Genomic DNA, 19,577 nt, shown 5'->3' with positions numbered 1-19,577 from the left:
ATTAAGGGCACAGAGGTGAACATGGTGTTGATTTTTAATACAAATATAATTACAGTTTTACAAGAAAGAGAGAATGGTCTTTATAGAGTCAAACTGAGAATGAGATAACCAATCAGAGTGTTTTTGGCTGATTTTTAAGTGCTGTAGCGAACCTGCTGTTTAGTGCACGTTGTGCCCCTATGCTGTGATGCTGTGTTCATAGGCACATTGCTATGAAAGAGTATTAGGACCATGTTAAGAATTTTATAGAAGGTACAGGAGCCATTGCAGTTGTTTGGTTGAAACAACAACCACAATCTCCCCATTTAGACTTTTATTCTCAAAATACTAATTAAATTTAATGTCGAAATTTCAACTTTAATCCTAATATGGCCATTTTTTTTCTAAATGTGAAAACTTTTATATGTGCTTTTTTTGTTTGTTGTTTAAAATTTGACTTTTATATATTTTTAGTTCATATTTTTGAATTTTTGCTTTTATTCTCCACAGTTTTAAGTTTTCTTTCATTTTAATTTTGATATATTTCATTTTTATGTATTTATTTATTGCATTTGTTTTCAAATTTATTCAATTTTCTTTCCAGTTTTTGCACAAATGTGTTTTTCTTTCCTTGAAATATTTATCTTTTTTGTAATTTAAACTTTAAGACTTTGTACCAAAATGTATGAAATCTTATAAAATAAAATATGATGCCTGCACAATGACTTTTTTCAGTTTTACACATTTTTATATTTCAATTCTTAGGATTGGTGATTGGAGCAGGAATTTTTTATCATAATTAAAATGTTATGAGATGTTTCTTATGAATAGAAATGTAGAGGTTCTCAAACTTAAGTAAAGATGCGCACAGCCAGGTGAGACATAAGAAGTGATAATCACATAAGAAAATGAGATGTTGATTTCCCCTAAATATAGCTTCTACTACTACTACTAATGATAATAATAATAATGATAATAATAATAATAATAATAATAATAATAATAATAATAATAATAATAATAATAATAACAACAACAACAATAATAAAAAAGAAGAAGAAGAATTAACTAAAAACAAGATTTAGCCAAAGATTCTGACTTTAACTTAATTTAATTTCAATTCAATTACTTTTTTTTTAAATTTTCCATTTTTTGTTAAATAAACACGATATAAAATGTTAAATTTAAAGGAATATGTTCAAATTAAATGTACCAGGAACATTTTCTAAAACATTCTTAAAGAGGAATAATTTTAATAAGTACCTTTGTTTTGTTTTACTTTCACTTTCCTTTAATTAAAACATTGTTTAATTTTTTTTACTGAGGTTTTATTTTCTTTCTTTTTTGAGCGTACTAACAAACATACCTCCGCACCTGTAGGTGTCGCTGCACAGAGCGCGGAGCTGCAGACGTGACGCGATTCTCCGGCACTCGTTGGTGTTCAGCGCATGTGCAGCCGGATGTGGGTCATTATCAGCAGCAGCATCGTGGTTTATGGACGGCTAAGTGAGTGTTTGTCTCAGTTTATGTGGCGTTTGTAGCTTCCAACAGCGAAAAATGAGTGAAAGTGGCGCCGAAGCGGCTCCTGCTGCGGCCAAAGAGCTGCTGGCGCTGAATCCTGCACAGGAGTCCGACTTCAGAAAGAAGGTTCAGGAGGTGAAGAAGAAGAAATCAGGCAAGGTGGGTGAGACATGTGGCCTTGAAGGAGACCCGATAGTCTGCAGTTATTTTTCTTTTGTTTACTGTCGCTTAGTTTACTCTAAGACTGCCTATGTCTCTCTCTGTAGTCTGTGTTTAACTCTGGTTCAGGTGCCGTGACATCTTTATAGGCTCGTGGTCTTTACTCTGTCAGTCGGCCCACGTGCAGCGTATTTACTCAGGTTTACAGATGTAAGGCAGGCCCATTTAAAAAAAGAAGAAGAAATGACATCCTGTCTCAAGTTATTAAGTTTACGGACTGAGAAGAAGATTAATGTTATTACAGTAAAGAAATAAAGAGAACTGGCCCCAAAGAAACGTGACCAAACTGAATGTAAACTGATTTAAACAAGAAAATCTGTAAATGAGGCGAACATCTGTATGTTTAATATATATAAAGTGTATTTATTTTGTACTTTTATTTTGTAGACGTTTTAAAAGCCGGCCTGGGAAAAATAAATCTTTAAAGTTGTTTTTTCTCATAATTTAGTCTGTGCATTATATTGTATTATAAATCACAGGTGAAGGCCCAGCTCTCTGTGTAATGTGGTGATCTGTCTTTCCCCCATCACAGGCAAACCGTCTGACCCCAGGAGTGATTTACGTCAGCCACCTGCCCCGAAACCTGGTGGAGCCTCAGCTCAAATCTTACTTCGGTCAGTTTGGGAAGATCCTGCGGCTGCGGCTGTCCCGCAGTAAGAAGGTAACCCTGAACATGTGGAAACAGACGTGTGAATGTGTGAGGGGCGATCAGAATCTTCAACTGCATCTCTAAAACTTTCACAGCTATTGCAGCGATGTATCACTTCCTTAAAAACTTCACTTGGAGTCTTTTTATTTTTATTTTTGATAAAACTTTAGAGGGAAATGGTCACTGTGAGGCTGATTATAGATTGTGTGGTTTGAGGCCTCATAGCCAGAACAGAAACTTCCAGATAAAAAATCTCAGGTATAACTCACCAGAAAAGGAGCCCACATGTTGCATCTAAGCAAAAAATGACCTTTGAACTATAACTTGGTAAAAAGTTGCAGGGATTTGTCTCCAGTAACAAAGTAATAAAACTGACTCCCAACACCTCCGTGTTTAGCAGGAGCAGTCGAGGAACTTCTTGATTGCTATTCTTGAATCCAGCACGCTCTGCAAACATTCCGATTTCTTTATTTTGGTTTAAGTAGTCCAGGCAGGAGCCTGTTTGAAGCTCCACTTCTTAAAATCTGGAGTTTTGGCTGAGACTGAAAATGATCTCAGATGTAAAAGTGGTCTGAGGTCAGATAACTGAGCCTAGAGTACTCTGGTACATTAAGCTTATCACCTGCTCTGCCTGTTATCAGAGTGATAAAACCCATGTGCCAACAAACATCTGGAGGGAATGAAAACATCTGAGAGTCTGTGACTGTCACTTTATTCCTCTCTCTGTTTGTTTGCAGACTGGTAACAGCAAAGGTTACGCTTTCATCGAGTTTGACTGCGATGAAGTGGCGAAGATCGTTGCAGAGACGATGAATAATTACCTGATGGGAGAGAGACTCATCAAATGTGAGTCAAACCTCATCTTTTAGATCCTGATTCACAGGAAGTTTTCCTCTAAGGGTCTTATTTCCTACCTGATGTTTATATAAATGTATACTTTTTTTTCCTCCCAGGTCAGGTGTTTCCTCCCGAGAAGGTGCACGAGAAGCTGTTTGTCGGCTCGGAGCGAGGGTTCAAAAAGCCGACGTATCCCGCGGTAACGCGTTACAACAAGAAGCACACAGAGGAGGAAATTGCAAAAATGACCGGCAAGCTGCTGCGCAAAGAGTCGAGGCTCCGAAAGAGGATTGCAGCATACGGCATCGAGTACGAATTCCCCGGATTCGTAAGTGTTTACACGCTGGAGCGGAAACATTAAACGGATTTAGGTTTTAAAAACTGGAAATGTGCCGTGACATGGCGGCATATTTAAAGGCGTCTGATTTAAGTAATGGATTTCTTCCAACTAAATTCCAAACAGCGTGCAGCTGTGATCTGTTCAGAAGCTTCAGTTTTTACAAAAAAGAAAAAGGATCTTCAGAGAATTACAGCGATTTGGAATACTGCTGATTCCATATAAATTCAACTGAATCTGGAAAGACTTTCCCACCTGTCCCCCTCAGAATCATCTGGTTATTTACAGAAACTTTAGATTATTTAATGAAGCCATGCACACTTTTACCCTCATGCTTTCTTTCCAGTCATTCCCTGCAGGAATCTCCCCACTTCAAATGCAAATTCCACAAACTAAACTCAGGGCTGTTTGTAGCTTAATAAAAAGGTTTTCAAAGTATGAAATCCTGTGATGTGCTGCGATTTAAGCCTGCGGGCTGCTGGGACTTGCAGTAGACTCCCTGCACAGTAAACAGTGAAAACTACAATCAGTGTCTTCATACTCTTTATTCTGTCTGAGCAACAGTCCAGAAAGTCAAAGCAGATTGTCTTTAACGTCAGGCCTCAGTTACTGTGTGCAGTCAGGACTGTTACACTGTCAGCTCGGCTTGGTCAAAAAAAAGTGAAATTTTTTTTTTTTTGAGATTGTTCTTTCCGAGGTCTTATAAACTTCACCTTCACTGCTCTCTGTGCTCTTCCAGGCAGCTCAGGTTCCTAAGAAGAAGTCATCCTCCGATGCCGGGAACGTATCTTCGTGCACTGACGTAAGTCTTGTTGTCATGTTTGGTTTTATGTCGGGCGCAGAGTGAAAATGGCCCCGGGTCTCTCAGTGGTCTGGGGTCAGATAACTGCGCCTAAAGAACTGCGGTGCGTTAAGCTTATCGCGCGTGTCTGATAGTGCCAGCGTGATAAAACCCATGTACCAACATTTAAGCCTCTTACTTAAAATAGATGCATTTAACAACAAAATCTGCAAAAAAAGGATTGATATCATCCAGAGAGACAGAAGAAAGGTGTTGAATTTGATGCCTGAGCTTCATGCTGTACTTCCATGCAGTACTGGTTTTTACCACAAGGTGGAGCAGTGAGTCAGTGTAATCTTTGCTCTTCTTTAGGACAGCACACCTGTCTGCACACCCTCTTTCCTCGAGAGAAGGAAGTCCACGGCGGCGGAAAATGATGCTGATGATGAGATCATCATCAAGATGCCAGCTGTAGACAAAGAGGAAGACTCTGAGGAGGAAGACTCTGAGGAGGAAGAGGAAGAAGGGAGTGACGATGAGGAGGAAGAGGGAAGCGAGGAGGACTCTGAGGAGGAAGCAGAGTGAAAGTCCTGAGTTTTGTTGTGGACTCTGAGAGCAGAGAAACGAACGTCAGGATCCTGAACTGAATCGTTCTGTGTTCAGAAATCGATGGGACATGTTTGTGTGACGGACACCGCTGAAGGCGAGCTGCGGCCGCGCGTGTACGACACACGAGGCTGCGTTTAGATTTTTTTGCTTCGTCTAAAAATGTGTAAACTATAATTCTTCAACAATAAATGTAAATATGGAAGGAAAGCAGGCGGGAAGGTAGATCGCTTCACATTTCAGCCACAGACTGTATTTAAAAGATGGTCGCAACCAAAGGGGCGTCACCTTTGTTGAGGATACCTGCCACCATTTACTTTTCAAATTCTGAAGTGTGTGTGTGTGTGTGTGTGTGTGTGTGTGTGTGTGTGTGTGTGTTGAATACACTTTAACTGCCGTGTATTCATCAGACCTCTGATAACTGAGGTAATTTTGATCGCAGCGCATCTGTGAATTTATTAAATATTTTCCCAAATAAAATTAAAAGTTTATATTAAAACCAACCAGAGATTTCCGATTTGTTTTATAGCCTCAGATTTTCCAGTGTTGCACTTTTAGACGTCGTCTAAACGCCCGTTCACCCTTACTGGAGATTTGACTCGGTGGAATTCTACATCATAACCACGAACGCCTCTGAAACCCGACCCTGACTAAATGGCATGTCGACAAAGCTCACGCCTCTTGTGATTGGCCTGTTGAGTACCATCACCTCTCCTGTTTCCAGTTATGTTTTTGGGGCAGTTCTTGAATTTAGCCGTCAGAATAAAATTATTGTGTCAGTATAAGGAAAAATAATCATACGGTCAATATAAGGACCCAAATGTCTGCAAATTCATGGTGGGAGATGGCTGAGTCCTTCAGAATGAGCAAAGAAGTGAAAAAACTAGAGGGACAAATTTAAGAGTGAGAACCTAGAGGAAAAAAATACCTGGCTTTTTGATTGTATCAGCTGTCAAATAAAACGGGGGCATAATCTCACCATAAATGCCGCTGCTAACATAGGCTACATTATTGACTCTGCAAAGACTCATTGCAGAAGTCTAAATCAGGTCTCTGATGAACACTTTTTGAGTGAAAGTTGTTGGAAAAAGGTGCGTCTGTGTTTCCTGAAGTCAACGCACGTGGGGTCAACTTGTGTGTGGACTGTTTTATGGACAAAAAGATGTGACAACATGTACAGGCCAGTGTAGAAACATAAAAATGGAGAATCGGGGTGAATCTGCAGTCCCTCCTGTGTAGCCTCATCTCATTTTAGTCCGTTTAAAATTCAAACTTCTGACTGATAGTCTGGCTCTTTAGGAATTGAGCAAGCATCTGATGCAGCAGAATCATCAGATTATTTAAAAACTAAGTCGACTAATGAGGAAGAGCATGCTTGTTAGTGTGCAGAGTGCTTCAGCATTGACAGATTTCTGCTTTTAAAAATGAATGATGTAAGCGTCTGAATAAACAGAGGGGGCAGAGAATAAGCTGTACTGTAGTGAACTTTTAAAAGAGCTTTGGAAAAACACACAAAAAACTAATTTCTCTGTTGAGTAAAATCTGAAGCTCGCACACTTTGCGGTAGTTTCCCGGGAGAAACCAAAGCTGGAGGCAGTGCAGAGAACCTCAGCAGGGGAAACAGGAGTGCTGAGCTGGTGAAGTTTTGAAGACTGAAAGCTGAAAGTTTTTCTCTGAATCGAGGGGACGATGTGACTGCTTCCTCGTTGACTAACAACTAATGACAAGCATACGTGTGTTTATCTTTGAACTTTATTTAATTCAGCTTAATAAAGTGTGACTTAATAATGCATATGTCTCTTTTTGAAATGAAGCTGTTGAACTGATTTGTTTTTTAAAGGTGTTAAATGTGTTTAGTCTTTCAATTTAAACTTTAAGTAGAAAATTTGCTTTCTTTTTTTATTTTTAAACTGAAAAAAGGGTGTCCCGATAAAACCCTGCAAAACCCCCGCATTATAAATAGAACTTCCCACTTCCTGTTTGACAGATTGGACCTTCGGTGTGGAGCACTTCTCTGTAACAATATGAAAGTTTTGAGTGTGTGGTTAGTTTTTACAGCGAGAAAAAGCTGGCGAGCGGGGAAAATCCTTGCAGGAGAGATCAGAAACTCCACACAATTCGTTTTATTACCAGTAAAAGGGCTGAAAAAAAAATTCCGTACTTCAGCATAAGTAATGTGACGCTCCTGAACTGGCCTCTGTTTACTATTAATTTACAGGAAATCTGAGAAATGCAACTGACTCAGTCTTTGTTTTTTCTGTAAAACATTTCTCTAAACTTTCTATGAGTAACAGCTGTTACACAGTTGTAAGTATGATTTGGTTCCTGAAAAAAATTGCAGCAATCGTTAAGTCCTGTTGGGTAAAACTAAACGACGCCACTTGATACTGATGCTCACCCGTAGAGACGATCCATACCAATGCTGGGATTGGTATCAGATCGATAATCTGGCTCTATCCTCCAAGTTCAGCATGTAGCCCACTGAATTGTTTTGGTTTTTTTACAAATTAAAAACTGTACTTCAAACATGCACAATAAAAAAATCTCTGAATCTTTTTGCGTTGAAAGTCACATCTTTTAATAATAGCCTACAACACATTTAAACAACAGAAGTTGACCCAAAGACAGGCACGTATACCTTCCTCTTCTCAAAACAAAACCGAAAGGTGTGTTAACTTATTATTGTGGAAAATGAAAGTGATTTGGTGGTAATTGAAATGTGTTCAGAATTTGGTGAACTGAGATTGATCTCTTAAGCTATGAAACACTGCTCTCCCTTACATAAGCTGCCTTTATAGGTTAAAAGTATCAGTATCGGTATTGATATCAGCAATACCTCCCCTGTATTTACCGGGTGTTTTTGACCTTTCAGACGGGGAATGTAGACTATTAAAACATTCCTCTTTCCAAAGAGTTTAGAAGAAGGTCTTGTATAGAGGTTATCCTGCCTGTAAACACAATAGCTCAAAAAGTTTTGAATCAATTCCAACAAAACTTTGCAGGGGTGTAGACCAGCGGTCCCCAACCAGATCAGTTTAATGTCAGACAATATTTTCACAGACCGGCCTTTAAGCTGTCACGGATAAACAACAAAATAAAATGATACGATCAAGACAAAAACTGTGGTGTTTTGTAAATACAATAATAAACGTGAATTCACTGTGTAATTGTGTAACTTTATTAGCAGAGTCCTCCGAAAATGCTGCAACAACATTAAGAGCAACATCCTCCGCTCTGCCCCTTAATGCCCTCTGGTCACTATGGTAATGCGTAAATATTTCTTTCAAAATAAGACGCACAACTACAACATGGGAAAAGATCCAGGGAAACCGAGTTAACGATAAAAACCCTGAAAACCATGAATTTCACACCTGAGCCTCAACTCTCGTGGCCCGGTACCAGTTCGTGACCCGGGGGTTGGGGACCGCTGGGGTAGAGTGCAGTGATGTTAACAGTCTAATAAAATTTGGCCTACATCTACTGAGGTCTTGAAGGTCAGCAGATTGATCTTAGTGTCAAAGTGCTCTGTAGACTTAAACCTATGATTCTTCCTGCCTTTGTGTTAGGGAAAATATTCTAAAACACTTCTTCAGTAAAGACTCAGAGAAACACACAGAACTTCTTGCTAGCAAGGGCAGCCTCCAGACTGAGACTCGCGCTGAGCACTGCCCCTGGTCTTTATTTTATACTCCATTGAACGTGTGTACGTGTGTGTGTGTGTGTGTGTGTGTGTGTGTGTGTGTGTCCTGCTGATCAAAGGGTCATAAAAGGTACATCCTTGGTCAGGAGAAGGGTGAGGAAGTCCAGCAGTTAAAGCACTTAGACTAAAACAAACGTAACTACGTTAATCCTGCCATAAAACAATAAAACCAGGTACAAGCTCTCTCGTTCTCCCAGGACGTGGGGGTGCATTCCTGGGGTGCACGCCAAGCCTGCAGCCTGCTAGAGATCACACACAATTAATTATATGCCTCTAAGTATACATGGTTGAATATTTCCTAATACAAATAACTACATGCAGTATTCTACCATATGCAAACTTATATCACTAAAAGATTATACTGACTACTAAATACAATTTTCCATTGACACTTTGTCTGTATTAACAACATATAGGCACGTAGGGGATGACATACGGGGATTCTAAGTATCTTCCTCTGGAGGTCAACCAGGGTCAAACTTTCATAAAATGTCTATTATCTTTAAAATTATGTCTTTTACAATTCTACTGCCTTTGTTTGTATTGGAAATATTTATGAAATGATGCTGTTATGCCTGGGCTGAGGTAATAAGGTAATAGGCTTCGTCTGGCCACGAAACTGCTTGTCAGTCATCTATCCCAACAAAAACTATACAGAACGAAGATCAGTGATCACAGGGTGGGTGGAAGACGCGATGAAGCACCTCGTGATAACACCAAAATAAGATAAGATAGAACTTTATTAATCCCTCGGGTGGGTTCCTCTGGGAAATTCGATAATTCGAAAATGTGCAAAGGATGAAAAAAATGACGGGAAACCGGGCAAAGTTGTGCAGTTTATGAAGACGTGCCAAACGTTTTTGTCTAACCTCACACCTCCGTTTAATTGTCTTTGTGACCATTTGACCTTTGACCCTACAAATGTCACATACTCCATTACACATAATACGCATTGCAAAACCTGCATAACTATTAACAAGTCAGCCATATTCTTGTGAATCAGAAATAGCAAAGAACTGTTAGAGACATGCGTCATTACTTTAAAATGGTCATCAAAGCGAATTTAGGGGAAGTCCCGATGACGTCTACCGCATCTCATAAGAGGAAGCGGAAGATGCACCATGCCTGGGCACCATGCGTCTAAAATCAGTTTTGTCATCTCGATTTATAGGAAACATCCTCACAAAAATGGCTATTCTGCTTGGACTTTTTTCTGCTCTCCTGTTTGGTAAGCTTTATATATTTTTATGCAAAGCCTGTGTGTTTACATTAAAGAAACAAAGTCAGCTGGTTTCTGTGGGATTGGGTTTGAAACTCATATTAAACATGGCTGTTTGTTGCATCATCGAAAATACCAATACCGGTGTTTGAGACTCATTAACTGCTTTCCTTTTTTTTTTTTTTACATTTTAGTGTCTGAAGCCATATTTGTGTACAATGTCAACTCAACCATCATGGACTCAGCACTCCTGGGATGTAGCGTGCCAGTTAAAACAGACTTGAAAAATCTTCGCTTTTACTGGCAGGATGAAAGGAAGGCTGTTTTGTACTCTTTCAATAAAGGAAAGACAATGTTCACGCATGTAAAAGACCCTTATCTGAACAGGACCGCGGCCTTCACCCAGGAAATGACGAAAGGAAATATTTCAGTCCTAGTCAAGAATTTGACTCTTGGAGATAATGGGAGGATATTTGAAGCTTACGCTGCAGTTTTTAATGGTTCGGAGACAGTGATGCAGACCTCAAAAGTTTGCCATGCAAATTTGTATGTAACAGGTAAGAGAGGAAGTTGGCTTTGCTGATGTTTATGTTTTATGAAGAAGTGAGTATACCAGCGAAATTTCTGAAAAAGGCTTTTTTGAGTTAACACTCAAAGTTCACACTAAATATGCATAAGTTGTTTGGGATTAAAGAGAAGATATGTGAACTCTTTTCTTTTTGTGAATTTCACTTTAGTTAGAGCACATGATTTTAAATCATAATGGATTGCATAACTAAAGACGCAACTTCCCATGTAATTTATTTTTAACTCACTACATGTAAGAGTTATCTGACCCAGCCCTGGTCATGAAGTAAAAGTGACCTTACAGTTGGGATTCTCTACAGTTAATTTATTTTAACATAAACCTTCGAACTAATTTTGCGTTTTTTTTTTTTTTTACATTTGGCTAACTACCTGCTAGCTAAAGATATAAGATATAAAATAAAGAAAAAAATGAGAGATTTAGCTGATTTTGAAATATGTTATTAGCTGTGGAATACAACAGGCTAGCTGTTAGCTTTGGATAAAACTGGGTTTATGGTTAGCTTTAACGATCAGAAGAAATTACTTCTACTGATTTAAAGGTATTAGTGGATGGATATTATTAGCCATGACCATGCAAACTATAGTTGATCACAGAGGGTTTTGGGAGCCGGTTGGGGAATAAACGCTTTTCTCTAGCAACAGATCGGTTGCTAGGGAAAGATTCAGGTCACTGATTGGTCGGTAGGCCTGTGTGACTTTAGCAGTCATTTTCCCAGCAACTACCACCAACCAGTCAGGAATTATTCATTTCCCCTCATGACCAGTCTCGATGTCAGACAAGTTAATGTCATCACGTGTCTGCAAAACCTCAGTAGGTAGAATGATGGTATCAGTTTGATTAATCTAACTCTCACTCGAAACCGAACAAGCATTCTTAAAGATGAAAGGGACTTTTTTTTAAATTGACTTTAACATTCTTCCTCTCTCTCCTCAGTGCCTTACAAGCACCTCAAGCTGGCTGTAAACACTAAAACAATGACTTCAGTGTGCACGCTGCATGGTGTATTTCCAGCTCCTGAGATACGCTGGACCATCCACTACAACCACTCTGAATCCTTGGTTGAGTCGAAGCATGTCCACACTAAGACAGAGCAGGATCCTGAAAACTATTTGTACACCTCTAGCAGCACTCTCCACATCCCTGCAGATCATTACCGAGCCATTACCTGTCTGTGCCACAACCCCACTTCAAATACGACTCTGAACGCCACTTATACTTTAAGCAAAGGTAGGTTAAAAGTTCATAATGCCCTGTTTTCAACATGTTGAGTCAGAAAACAGGAAACAGGAAGAGCTTTGTGGATACAGACTGTGTCTTTCTGCTTCTCCAGGTGCAGCAGTGTGGAGTTTACCTGGCCGGACTGCAGGTCTCATAGTGGCTGCTGCAGTTCTTCTAACAGCTCTGCAGCAGCTGTAGTTCACACATGATGTGAGTTGATCGACAGAAGAAGCTTTTTTCAGGTTTATATATGTTTAAAGGACGTGTATGTGTTTCTGTCTCTTGTGTATGTGACACAGCAACATCTTAGTGCCTTTACATTTTGAATACAGGTATTAGAAATAGATTAATCTGTGTATTTTGTCCACCTGAAGATAGAAAAATCTGTTAATTTATTTTCTGTTCCTTTCTCAGGGCCTGGTTTTGGTGGTGGACGACTTCAGCTGGTCTAGGATATTCAAAGTACACCAAAGTTTGTGTGACTTTTGATGTATTTATAAGTGTATTTATGCCACACTACTCCAGTCTTATTGCAAGCCCAAATCAGAGACTTTTGAAAATGCTGCTTATCCAGTTTCAGTCTGGCCTGGATGGGAAAACACAGACTGAGTTTCATGAATCAGAAAAATGAAACCAAAAGATCACACCTAGGATCAGGTTCCCTGTGTGGTTTCATCCATTTCGTGTCAGTAGTTACTTCAGGATTTCATAAAAGGAACAATTGCGCACACATGTGGGTCAAAAACCTCGAGGTGGATAATAATAGTCCTGCTAGTTTTGTGTTCAGTGAAGGGAGTGCGGGCAGAAGATGAAAGGAGTAGAGATTGTGAAGGTGGATGAGAGCAGACGAGACGTGAAGAAAAGAAACAGAGGAAGACCTCGGAGATTCATGGATGTAGTGAAGGACTGGTGATGGGGGAGGGTGCTGGGAGTGATCTGTTTTGAAAAGCAGCAGAAATCTCCTTTTAAACTTGTTTGGTTTTTTTAGCACTATGATTGTGAAGCACTTTGTTATATTTATCTATATGAATAAAATGTTATTTTACTTATGCTTCTGTTTCTTATTTTACAGTTTTGCCATTAAAGTTTAAAGGTTTTTTAGTTCTTCCTGATATTTCCTGGTGGTTCCTGTAAAGTTTTGGAAATCCATTCAGATTATGCTGATGGCATAGTGAACTACACTCACCAGCCTTATTGTGATTGGCTCATAACTTTGTGGCAAGATGTAAACATAATGGTCTCTCCCTGCAACCCATAATAATGGCAGAGGAGAGCGCTGAACTGCAAACAACAAAGCACCTTTACAACCTTACTTTTTATGCTGCTGGGTGGCTTCATTTACAATAATACATGTTTTTTAGTATATTTATGTTTTATATTATAAGCTGAAAAATGTTTTATTCAGACTTCAAGAGAAATATGGTGAAGGACCCCCCCCCCCCCCCCCCCCCCCTTTTGACTCCACCCTGCAGGCTGTACAGAAAGCAGCCCTCAGTCATCAGTTGTGTGACCAAAATACAAAACACTCTTTTTTTTTTTTCAGTGTGAACCAAAATAAGCGACTGAGTCCATGAAATCAGAAGGAAAGAGATTACAGAGGTCAAGATGACCAAAGCTTATCGCCATCTGGTGGAGAGAAAGCAGATTTAAGTCACGTCCACACTGGCTTCAGTTTACTGATCTTGAAGATATGTCCATGTTTTTTGCTGTTTGTGGATGTTATTATTCATGAACATGATTAATAACCCACCATGAATTTATCAACCAACCTTCTGCATCTTTTCATAGATTTTACAGGACCTGATTAAACTGATTGAGGCTAATGGTGCGGATAATGCAGAGCTGTGTGAAATATGCGTCTCTCTCTCTTTAATATTGCAGTCTTCTGATCTTATTGTAATTTCTCTGTAGTTATTATTACATAAATAAACTTTTCTTTTAGCACAATTTTCAGATATTTCATGAATCTAAATATTTTTTTCATCTTTTTGCACAAAAATCTTGAAGACTTCCACATCTGTAAACCAGATGTTTGTTCACATTTAGCTTGAAACTGAAGCATGGAAGTAATTTGTTGTTGATCAAAGTATTATGGAGTTACTGGTTCATCAGTGTTTTGATGTTAAAATAATACAAGCGTACTGGATTACAGAAAGCACAATTTGTGGGGGTTTTAGCTTATTTTACATGATTGAAAACTGTGATTAATTTTGCATTAGAATATTTTAGAGTAGCCATCACAAATAAAGGACAAGGTACAGGTGTGAGAAACCCAAACAGCCATTAAAATAAAGTAGCTCGGTCACTTGTGAGTTAAAAAAACTGGTTTATTGGATTATTTCTTCAGTAATTGTAGGTTATAGTTCTCCTCGGATCAACTTTTTTTTTATTGGTATTTATGAGCCTGTTTGAGCTGGGCGTACTGATTTAGTCATGACACGACAGGAAAATCAAATTAATCAATTATATTTTCAGCTCATTTTGGTTGATCTACTGAAGATGACACCACTTAGGACACAAATGTGGGACCCAAACCCTGCAAGAGACACCGAATCTCCTCACTGTAGGGTTAAAAGTTCAAGTTTTTCCTTTAATTTGTCCCTCATCTGCAGCTGCGAGGTAAATTGGGAAAAATGAAGAGTGTTTTTAAGATGCCGCCTTTGTGGCTGCTTTAATGAAGTGTGTGTCTCTAAGGGTCCTACAGGGTTAAGCCCATGTTTGTCAAACAATGTGAGAGAAAAGGTGCTGCTGCACAAGTGGCATTAGTGGTATTTGGTGTGTTTTTACATACGTGTGTGTGTGTGTGATGGGTTCAGACGCCTGACCTTCTGGGTGGGGGGTGGAGGGTGAAGCCAGCCAGGACTTAAAGCTGTTGGACAGACGGGCTCACAGGGAACAGAGCGGGAAACAGTCGAACAAGCTAAGCAAACAAGGAGAGGATTTTCCGCTCGGCCTGATCGTGTGTGGACACATGACGCCGCTGGAATCACGCTCAAAGGTCGGAGGTCAGACTTTAGCAAATACCAAACTAGTAAAGACCTCATGTGTTCAGTCAATGACATTTCCATTCATTTAGATCATTATTTCGTCTCCACAGTGAGTGGAGGCCGACATGCTGAAGAATCACGACACCGAAAGACCTGAAATATGTTCAATGCAGTTCCTTTTAGACACGAATGATTGTTTCAAAGTAGGTCTGAGTGTTTTCTGTGTCATTCTTTAAAATTGAAACGCATCCGTGCATCACTGAATTAATTCAAGCTGGCTTGTGTTTACTTTTTATGGACATTTGTTACATATATGTAGAGTTTCTTTGGCATTCTTTCAGTTTTATTTAGTTTTTTTCATCTGTCTGGAACAACAACATGAATACTTCAGTAGCAAACAATCCCCTGGCATTTATTTTGAAACTTCAGTTGCTGTTAGCCAACTAGCATGCACTAGTTTGCTCTGGTTTCTCCTCCTTTCCCCTCTAATATGATCAGAATTTATAAAATAAAAATTGTATGGCATTCATTAAGACTTAAAATTAATGACTGAGCAGGAAATAACTGAGGTTATAAGCTGGGTGAGAAGGAGGTACATTTTTTTCAGACTCCCATAGAATCAGACAGAAACGCCCCCTGCTGGTCATTGGAAACGCTGCAAGTCTAAAGCATTGGTTTCACTTTTCAGACCCAAAGACGCTGCAGACCTCTGGTTTCAAAAAGCTGAGAGCCAAAACGCTCAGCCTTCAAATGCACAACCTCACAAACCATTCGGTGATGTCACACAGGTTACATCTTTTAAATACAGGCTATGACAAACACTTTATTCAGTTTCAGACTTGCATGTTTCTGCAGTTTCCCTGAAAATGTTCTTTATCAGTTAGATCCAAACTAATTTAGAACAATCAACTGATCATTAAATGAAAAAGTCAATTTATGGGGCCAAACTCCCAGCATGCACTCAGGTAGTGCAGCCATTCTCGGGAGCCTCTTGTTCCTGGTTCCCATGTCTCTGCTGGGATTAATCCCTGAACCACAGGTGTGATAATCCCAAACAGAATGGCCCTGCTGAACACAGGGACTGACGGTGCTCAGGCCCCAGTCTGCTTTGATCAGAGCCAGCAGCAGCTGTTCCCGTCGGTCCACAAACGGAGCCGGGAACGCCAAAGATACAAGAGGGCTAAACGACCCAACAGGGATCCTCTGTGACAGACACTGAGGGATGGAGGTGTTGGACAAACTCAGGACAAACATCACCCTGAACAGATTTAGCAGCAGGAAACACAGTAGAAGAAGCTTTCCACAGCGACCAGGACACTGATGATGAGTTTAAATCAGAGAGAAGAGTCTTTGATAGTTTTTATCTGTCACGGTGCTGAGGAGACCAGTCTGAAGGTCTGCTACTCGGTGTGGGCTTAAATGGGAAGAGGTTCATCAAGCTACAAAAAGAAAACTGTGTCTACAAAGTCTGAAATGCTCTGAACGTGGACAACACGTCCTCTGGACCCTGCCTCTCTGATAGTAATGGGTTGCATCAGTGCCTGTGGAGTTGGTAGGTTGCACATCTGGAAAAAGACCATCAGTGCTGAAAGACACGTCCCATTGAGAAGACATGTTTTCAGGGAAGGTATGGCATATTTCAGCAAGACAGTGCTAAACCACATACTGCATCTATTCCAGCAGCATGGCTTCACAATAAGAGTCTGAAAACATTTTGAAGCTTCATAAAATGACTCAGTGGGCCCAGCAGCTCGAATCCTCAATCACCCAAAACGTCAGCAGCCACAGCAGCTGTGATGTCATGCACGGGTTTCTGGACTCCACATTCAGAAGCCTCAATGGTAGCATTTTGTTGCTATTGATTGCTAAATACAGATAATTAATAAACAGATAATTATTATTGACCAAAAACAACACTGATAACATGGCAGCAGCCATAAAGCTAAATTCAGTGAAATTAACATGTTTTTTTATGCTCAGCTCTAACCTGCTGCTAAGAAACTGATTTTGTACTCTATGTTGTGTTAGCTGTAATCAGACTGTCTGTCAGTAATTTATCACAGAGGTTTTTTTTAACAGAAAATTTTCCTTTTTGCATTTTTTCTACTCGATAGCACAAACTAACATTTCACATATGTCCAGATTTTTTTTTACTGTTTTGCTTCTGTTGAAATGTGTCCACATCCTCATAGTTCCCAGTTTCCACAGACTGTCTGTTAATCAGGGTTTTCTCTCCATTCTTCTTGAGTTTTTTTTACCTTTACCTTTCCTTAGAAACCACAATGAGATGCCTGTAGTTGTGAACTCCGGCTGTATCGATTAGCTTCACCTTAGCGAACTACAGCAGCCGATAACAAGTGCTCAAATTATCCCGAGGCATAAAGAAATCTTATATTTTATGCACTCAGTTCTCAGAGCTGCTCCAACATAAAATACTTCTCCAAAGAAAGTCAGGAAAACGTCTTGCAGCAATTTAGAGAAATCATGATGTCATTAGGGGTACGATTTTGGGTGGTTTTACCAAAATATCCCCAGCGTTACCTCCACATGTTGCAGTGCTGGTGAAACATGTGCATTAGTCAGTAAGATCAGAAAACATCCACATAAAAGCCATCCTGTTCTCTTCCACATATCGTGGCTCTGAACATTTTTATTCATAAAATGTGTTTATTCTCTTTCGTTTGTGCTTCAAGATGATTGGGATCCAATCAGACGAGGACCAGGAGTGTTTCTGATTTACAGCAAAGACACTGATTGCACTTTGGAGCTCCTACACAGCATTGAACCAAGTCCAGGTCTTGATGGCAGATGGAAACCCCTCAGGGAGAGGAGGACAAGATCACGGAGCGACAAAAAAGCCCAAGAAAGATAATAAAAATTATAGATAAAGGGTAGAAAACATTCAAATTTCATTCCAGAGTAAATGTACAAATCAGAAAGAAAAAATGAAGAAGATGAAGATCATCTCCATACCGCTCGAATGTTATGGCAAAGAGTGACCAGCTGAATCTTACGTAAATTATCAAATAATCAACAAGGCTGCGGGTGGAAGTTATCCATTGATTTCTTATCTGTCTGTGTTTCGTTGCTGTGGATAGATATAGTTACAGTTTTATTCATAATCTGATTTGTTTTGTTTCATAAATGGACCCAAAAAGTCAATATCTAAACAAAAGCATCACAGAAGCTGATCTAAAGTTTAGTAAAATAAGTAAAAGAGGCAAAAGAAAATCATCCCAAGTTGAACAGACTGATCCCGAAACCCTCAGAGATCAACGTCCTTCGAGGATTTAAAAAAAAACTACTTAAGGACTAATCAGAAAATTATTTTAACCCAGAGGAAGCCACAGCCAGAAGATGAAGCCGGTATTAAATGTTTGCTCCTGTGAAGGAGCCGTCTCATATGAACTGACTTGTTCGGAGTAGCCATCCATCCCACACGGCTTAAATGAGTTTTTCAACCCTGAAAATCTGGCTAGCTCCTATTACGAGGTTACGAGGGATCAGAAATGCCAGAAAAATTGCATTTCATCCCACTGATATGTACTTCAAATATATTCACGCACTCAGTATGAAGGTACCGTTTTGCCTAGTTTCATTAATGCTTTTTTTTCTTTACTTTTTTTTAAAGCTCTTCTCAGATTTGTCTCATTTTATGTAGAACGGCTCAATTTGTTTGATCCGCCGTCCATCCTATGTTAACCAAGGATGTGCATGACTCTTATGAGTGTTTATAAAAGTTAAATGAATAATTTTTGAAAGAGAATCTTCCATAAAAATATTTAGAAATAAAGATTTAGTTTGCAGGACTTTAAAAACCGAATAGTTGACAAGATAGTGCACCTGTTTCTCCACTGGAGGGCAGCCTTTACCAGCGAATTCCCAGTTGTGTGTGGTTGTGTGTGTGTGTGTGTGTGTGTGTGTGTGTGTTGATGAGAAGTCCTCTGCTCTAACTTTCCCACTCTGAAGTCCCGTTATGAGATCTTTGATTTGCAGATGTGTTGCTACCTGCTATCATTGTTTGTGTTGTCACTCAGATGTGGGTGAGCTATGTCCTGCAGTGACCAGACACGTACGCACACACACACACACACACACACACACACACACACACACACACACACACACACACACACACAGAGTGAAACAAAAATACACAGTGAAACACACATGCTGTGGAGACTTTGTGGTAATATACCCTCCCTGTTGTCCTGTCAGGTTGCGTTTCACACTGTCAGGGTCACCCACCGTGTCCCGGGCTAAGCCTCGTCTCCCTTTGATTCACTCACACACACACACACACACACACACACACACACACACACACACACACACACACACACACACACACACACAGAGTGACACTGCAATCAGATTAAATGTAAAACGCATGTGCTCCACATCAAAGCGCAGCCGACTGTGCGTGTCCTTTGCCATGTGTTCGTCAACAATCGCACAACATTCAGAGAAACTCAGACTCAGCAATGATTCATTTTCTTCTTTCTTTTTCGACGTGTCAACACCTTCTCAGATCTCCGGAGGAGGAGGAGGGCCCGGCTCCATCGAGTTACGGCCCAGGTTATAATAAATCAGAAAGAAATGATTAAAAAGGACTTAAAGCCCCTCTCGGTGGACTCTATCTGAGAGCAGTGGGGTTACCACACAAACAGAGCGCGGGCCTCAGCGCCGGCCGGCCCCGCTGCCCCGGGATCTGCCCGCTGACCTTTGTATGAATAGAGGAAGATATTGACTGACAGTGCGGCCTGAATAGGAAGCCTGGTTAGCTCCCAGTTGAGCAGAGGGGTAAGTTGATATCCTCGTGTTCCCCCACTGCTTGAGTAAACACCTCAGCCTCAGAGCAAAAACTGCAACAGTGACGAAGAGGTCAGGCCTGCAGACCCTCCTCCTCCTCCTCCCCGCTCGGTCACAAGGCCA

The 19,577-nt window shown here is 40.0% G+C and overlaps 2 protein-coding genes and 2 non-coding genes across 4 annotated transcripts; all 4 read left to right on the top strand.

Moving 5' to 3' along the window:
- The first annotated feature begins 1,418 nt into the window (after positions 1-1,418).
- nifk (nucleolar protein interacting with the FHA domain of MKI67) lies at positions 1,419-6,719 on the top strand. The gene is made up of 6 exons (XM_085434446.1): positions 1,419-1,659; positions 2,252-2,380; positions 3,106-3,214; positions 3,322-3,533; positions 4,282-4,344; positions 4,696-6,719. Exons 1-6 carry the CDS (start codon positions 1,537-1,539, stop codon positions 4,906-4,908), a joined length of 849 nt encoding a protein of 282 aa, XP_085290572.1. The 5' UTR covers positions 1,419-1,536; the 3' UTR covers positions 4,909-6,719.
- LOC146691160 (small nucleolar RNA ACA64) lies at positions 2,906-3,036 on the top strand. Its single transcript, XR_014915851.1, has one exon. It is a non-coding gene; the product is annotated as a small nucleolar RNA ACA64 (small nucleolar RNA).
- LOC146691159 (small nucleolar RNA ACA64) lies at positions 4,381-4,511 on the top strand. Its single transcript, XR_014915854.1, has one exon. It is a non-coding gene; the product is annotated as a small nucleolar RNA ACA64 (small nucleolar RNA).
- Positions 6,720-9,756: 3,037 nt separating the features above from the next.
- On the top strand, positions 9,757-12,701 carry LOC146691157 (CD276 antigen homolog). The gene is made up of 5 exons (XM_085435348.1): positions 9,757-9,857; positions 10,043-10,405; positions 11,371-11,664; positions 11,768-11,865; positions 12,070-12,701. The coding sequence occupies exons 1-4, from the start codon at positions 9,764-9,766 to the stop codon at positions 11,851-11,853; spliced, it is 837 nt and encodes a 278-aa protein (XP_085291474.1). The 5' UTR covers positions 9,757-9,763; the 3' UTR covers positions 11,854-11,865; positions 12,070-12,701.
- Positions 12,702-19,577: the final 6,876 nt, after the last annotated feature.

Source organism: Copadichromis virginalis, linkage group LG16 (genome assembly GCF_057382275.1).
Source record: "Copadichromis virginalis isolate Kocher_CV1m ecotype Utaka linkage group LG16, C_Virginalis_male_GT1.1, whole genome shotgun sequence".
NCBI lineage: Eukaryota > Metazoa > Chordata > Actinopteri > Cichliformes > Cichlidae > Copadichromis > Copadichromis virginalis.
The sequence above is the reverse complement of the archived record's forward strand: the minus strand, read 5'-3'. Positions and strand labels throughout refer to the sequence as shown.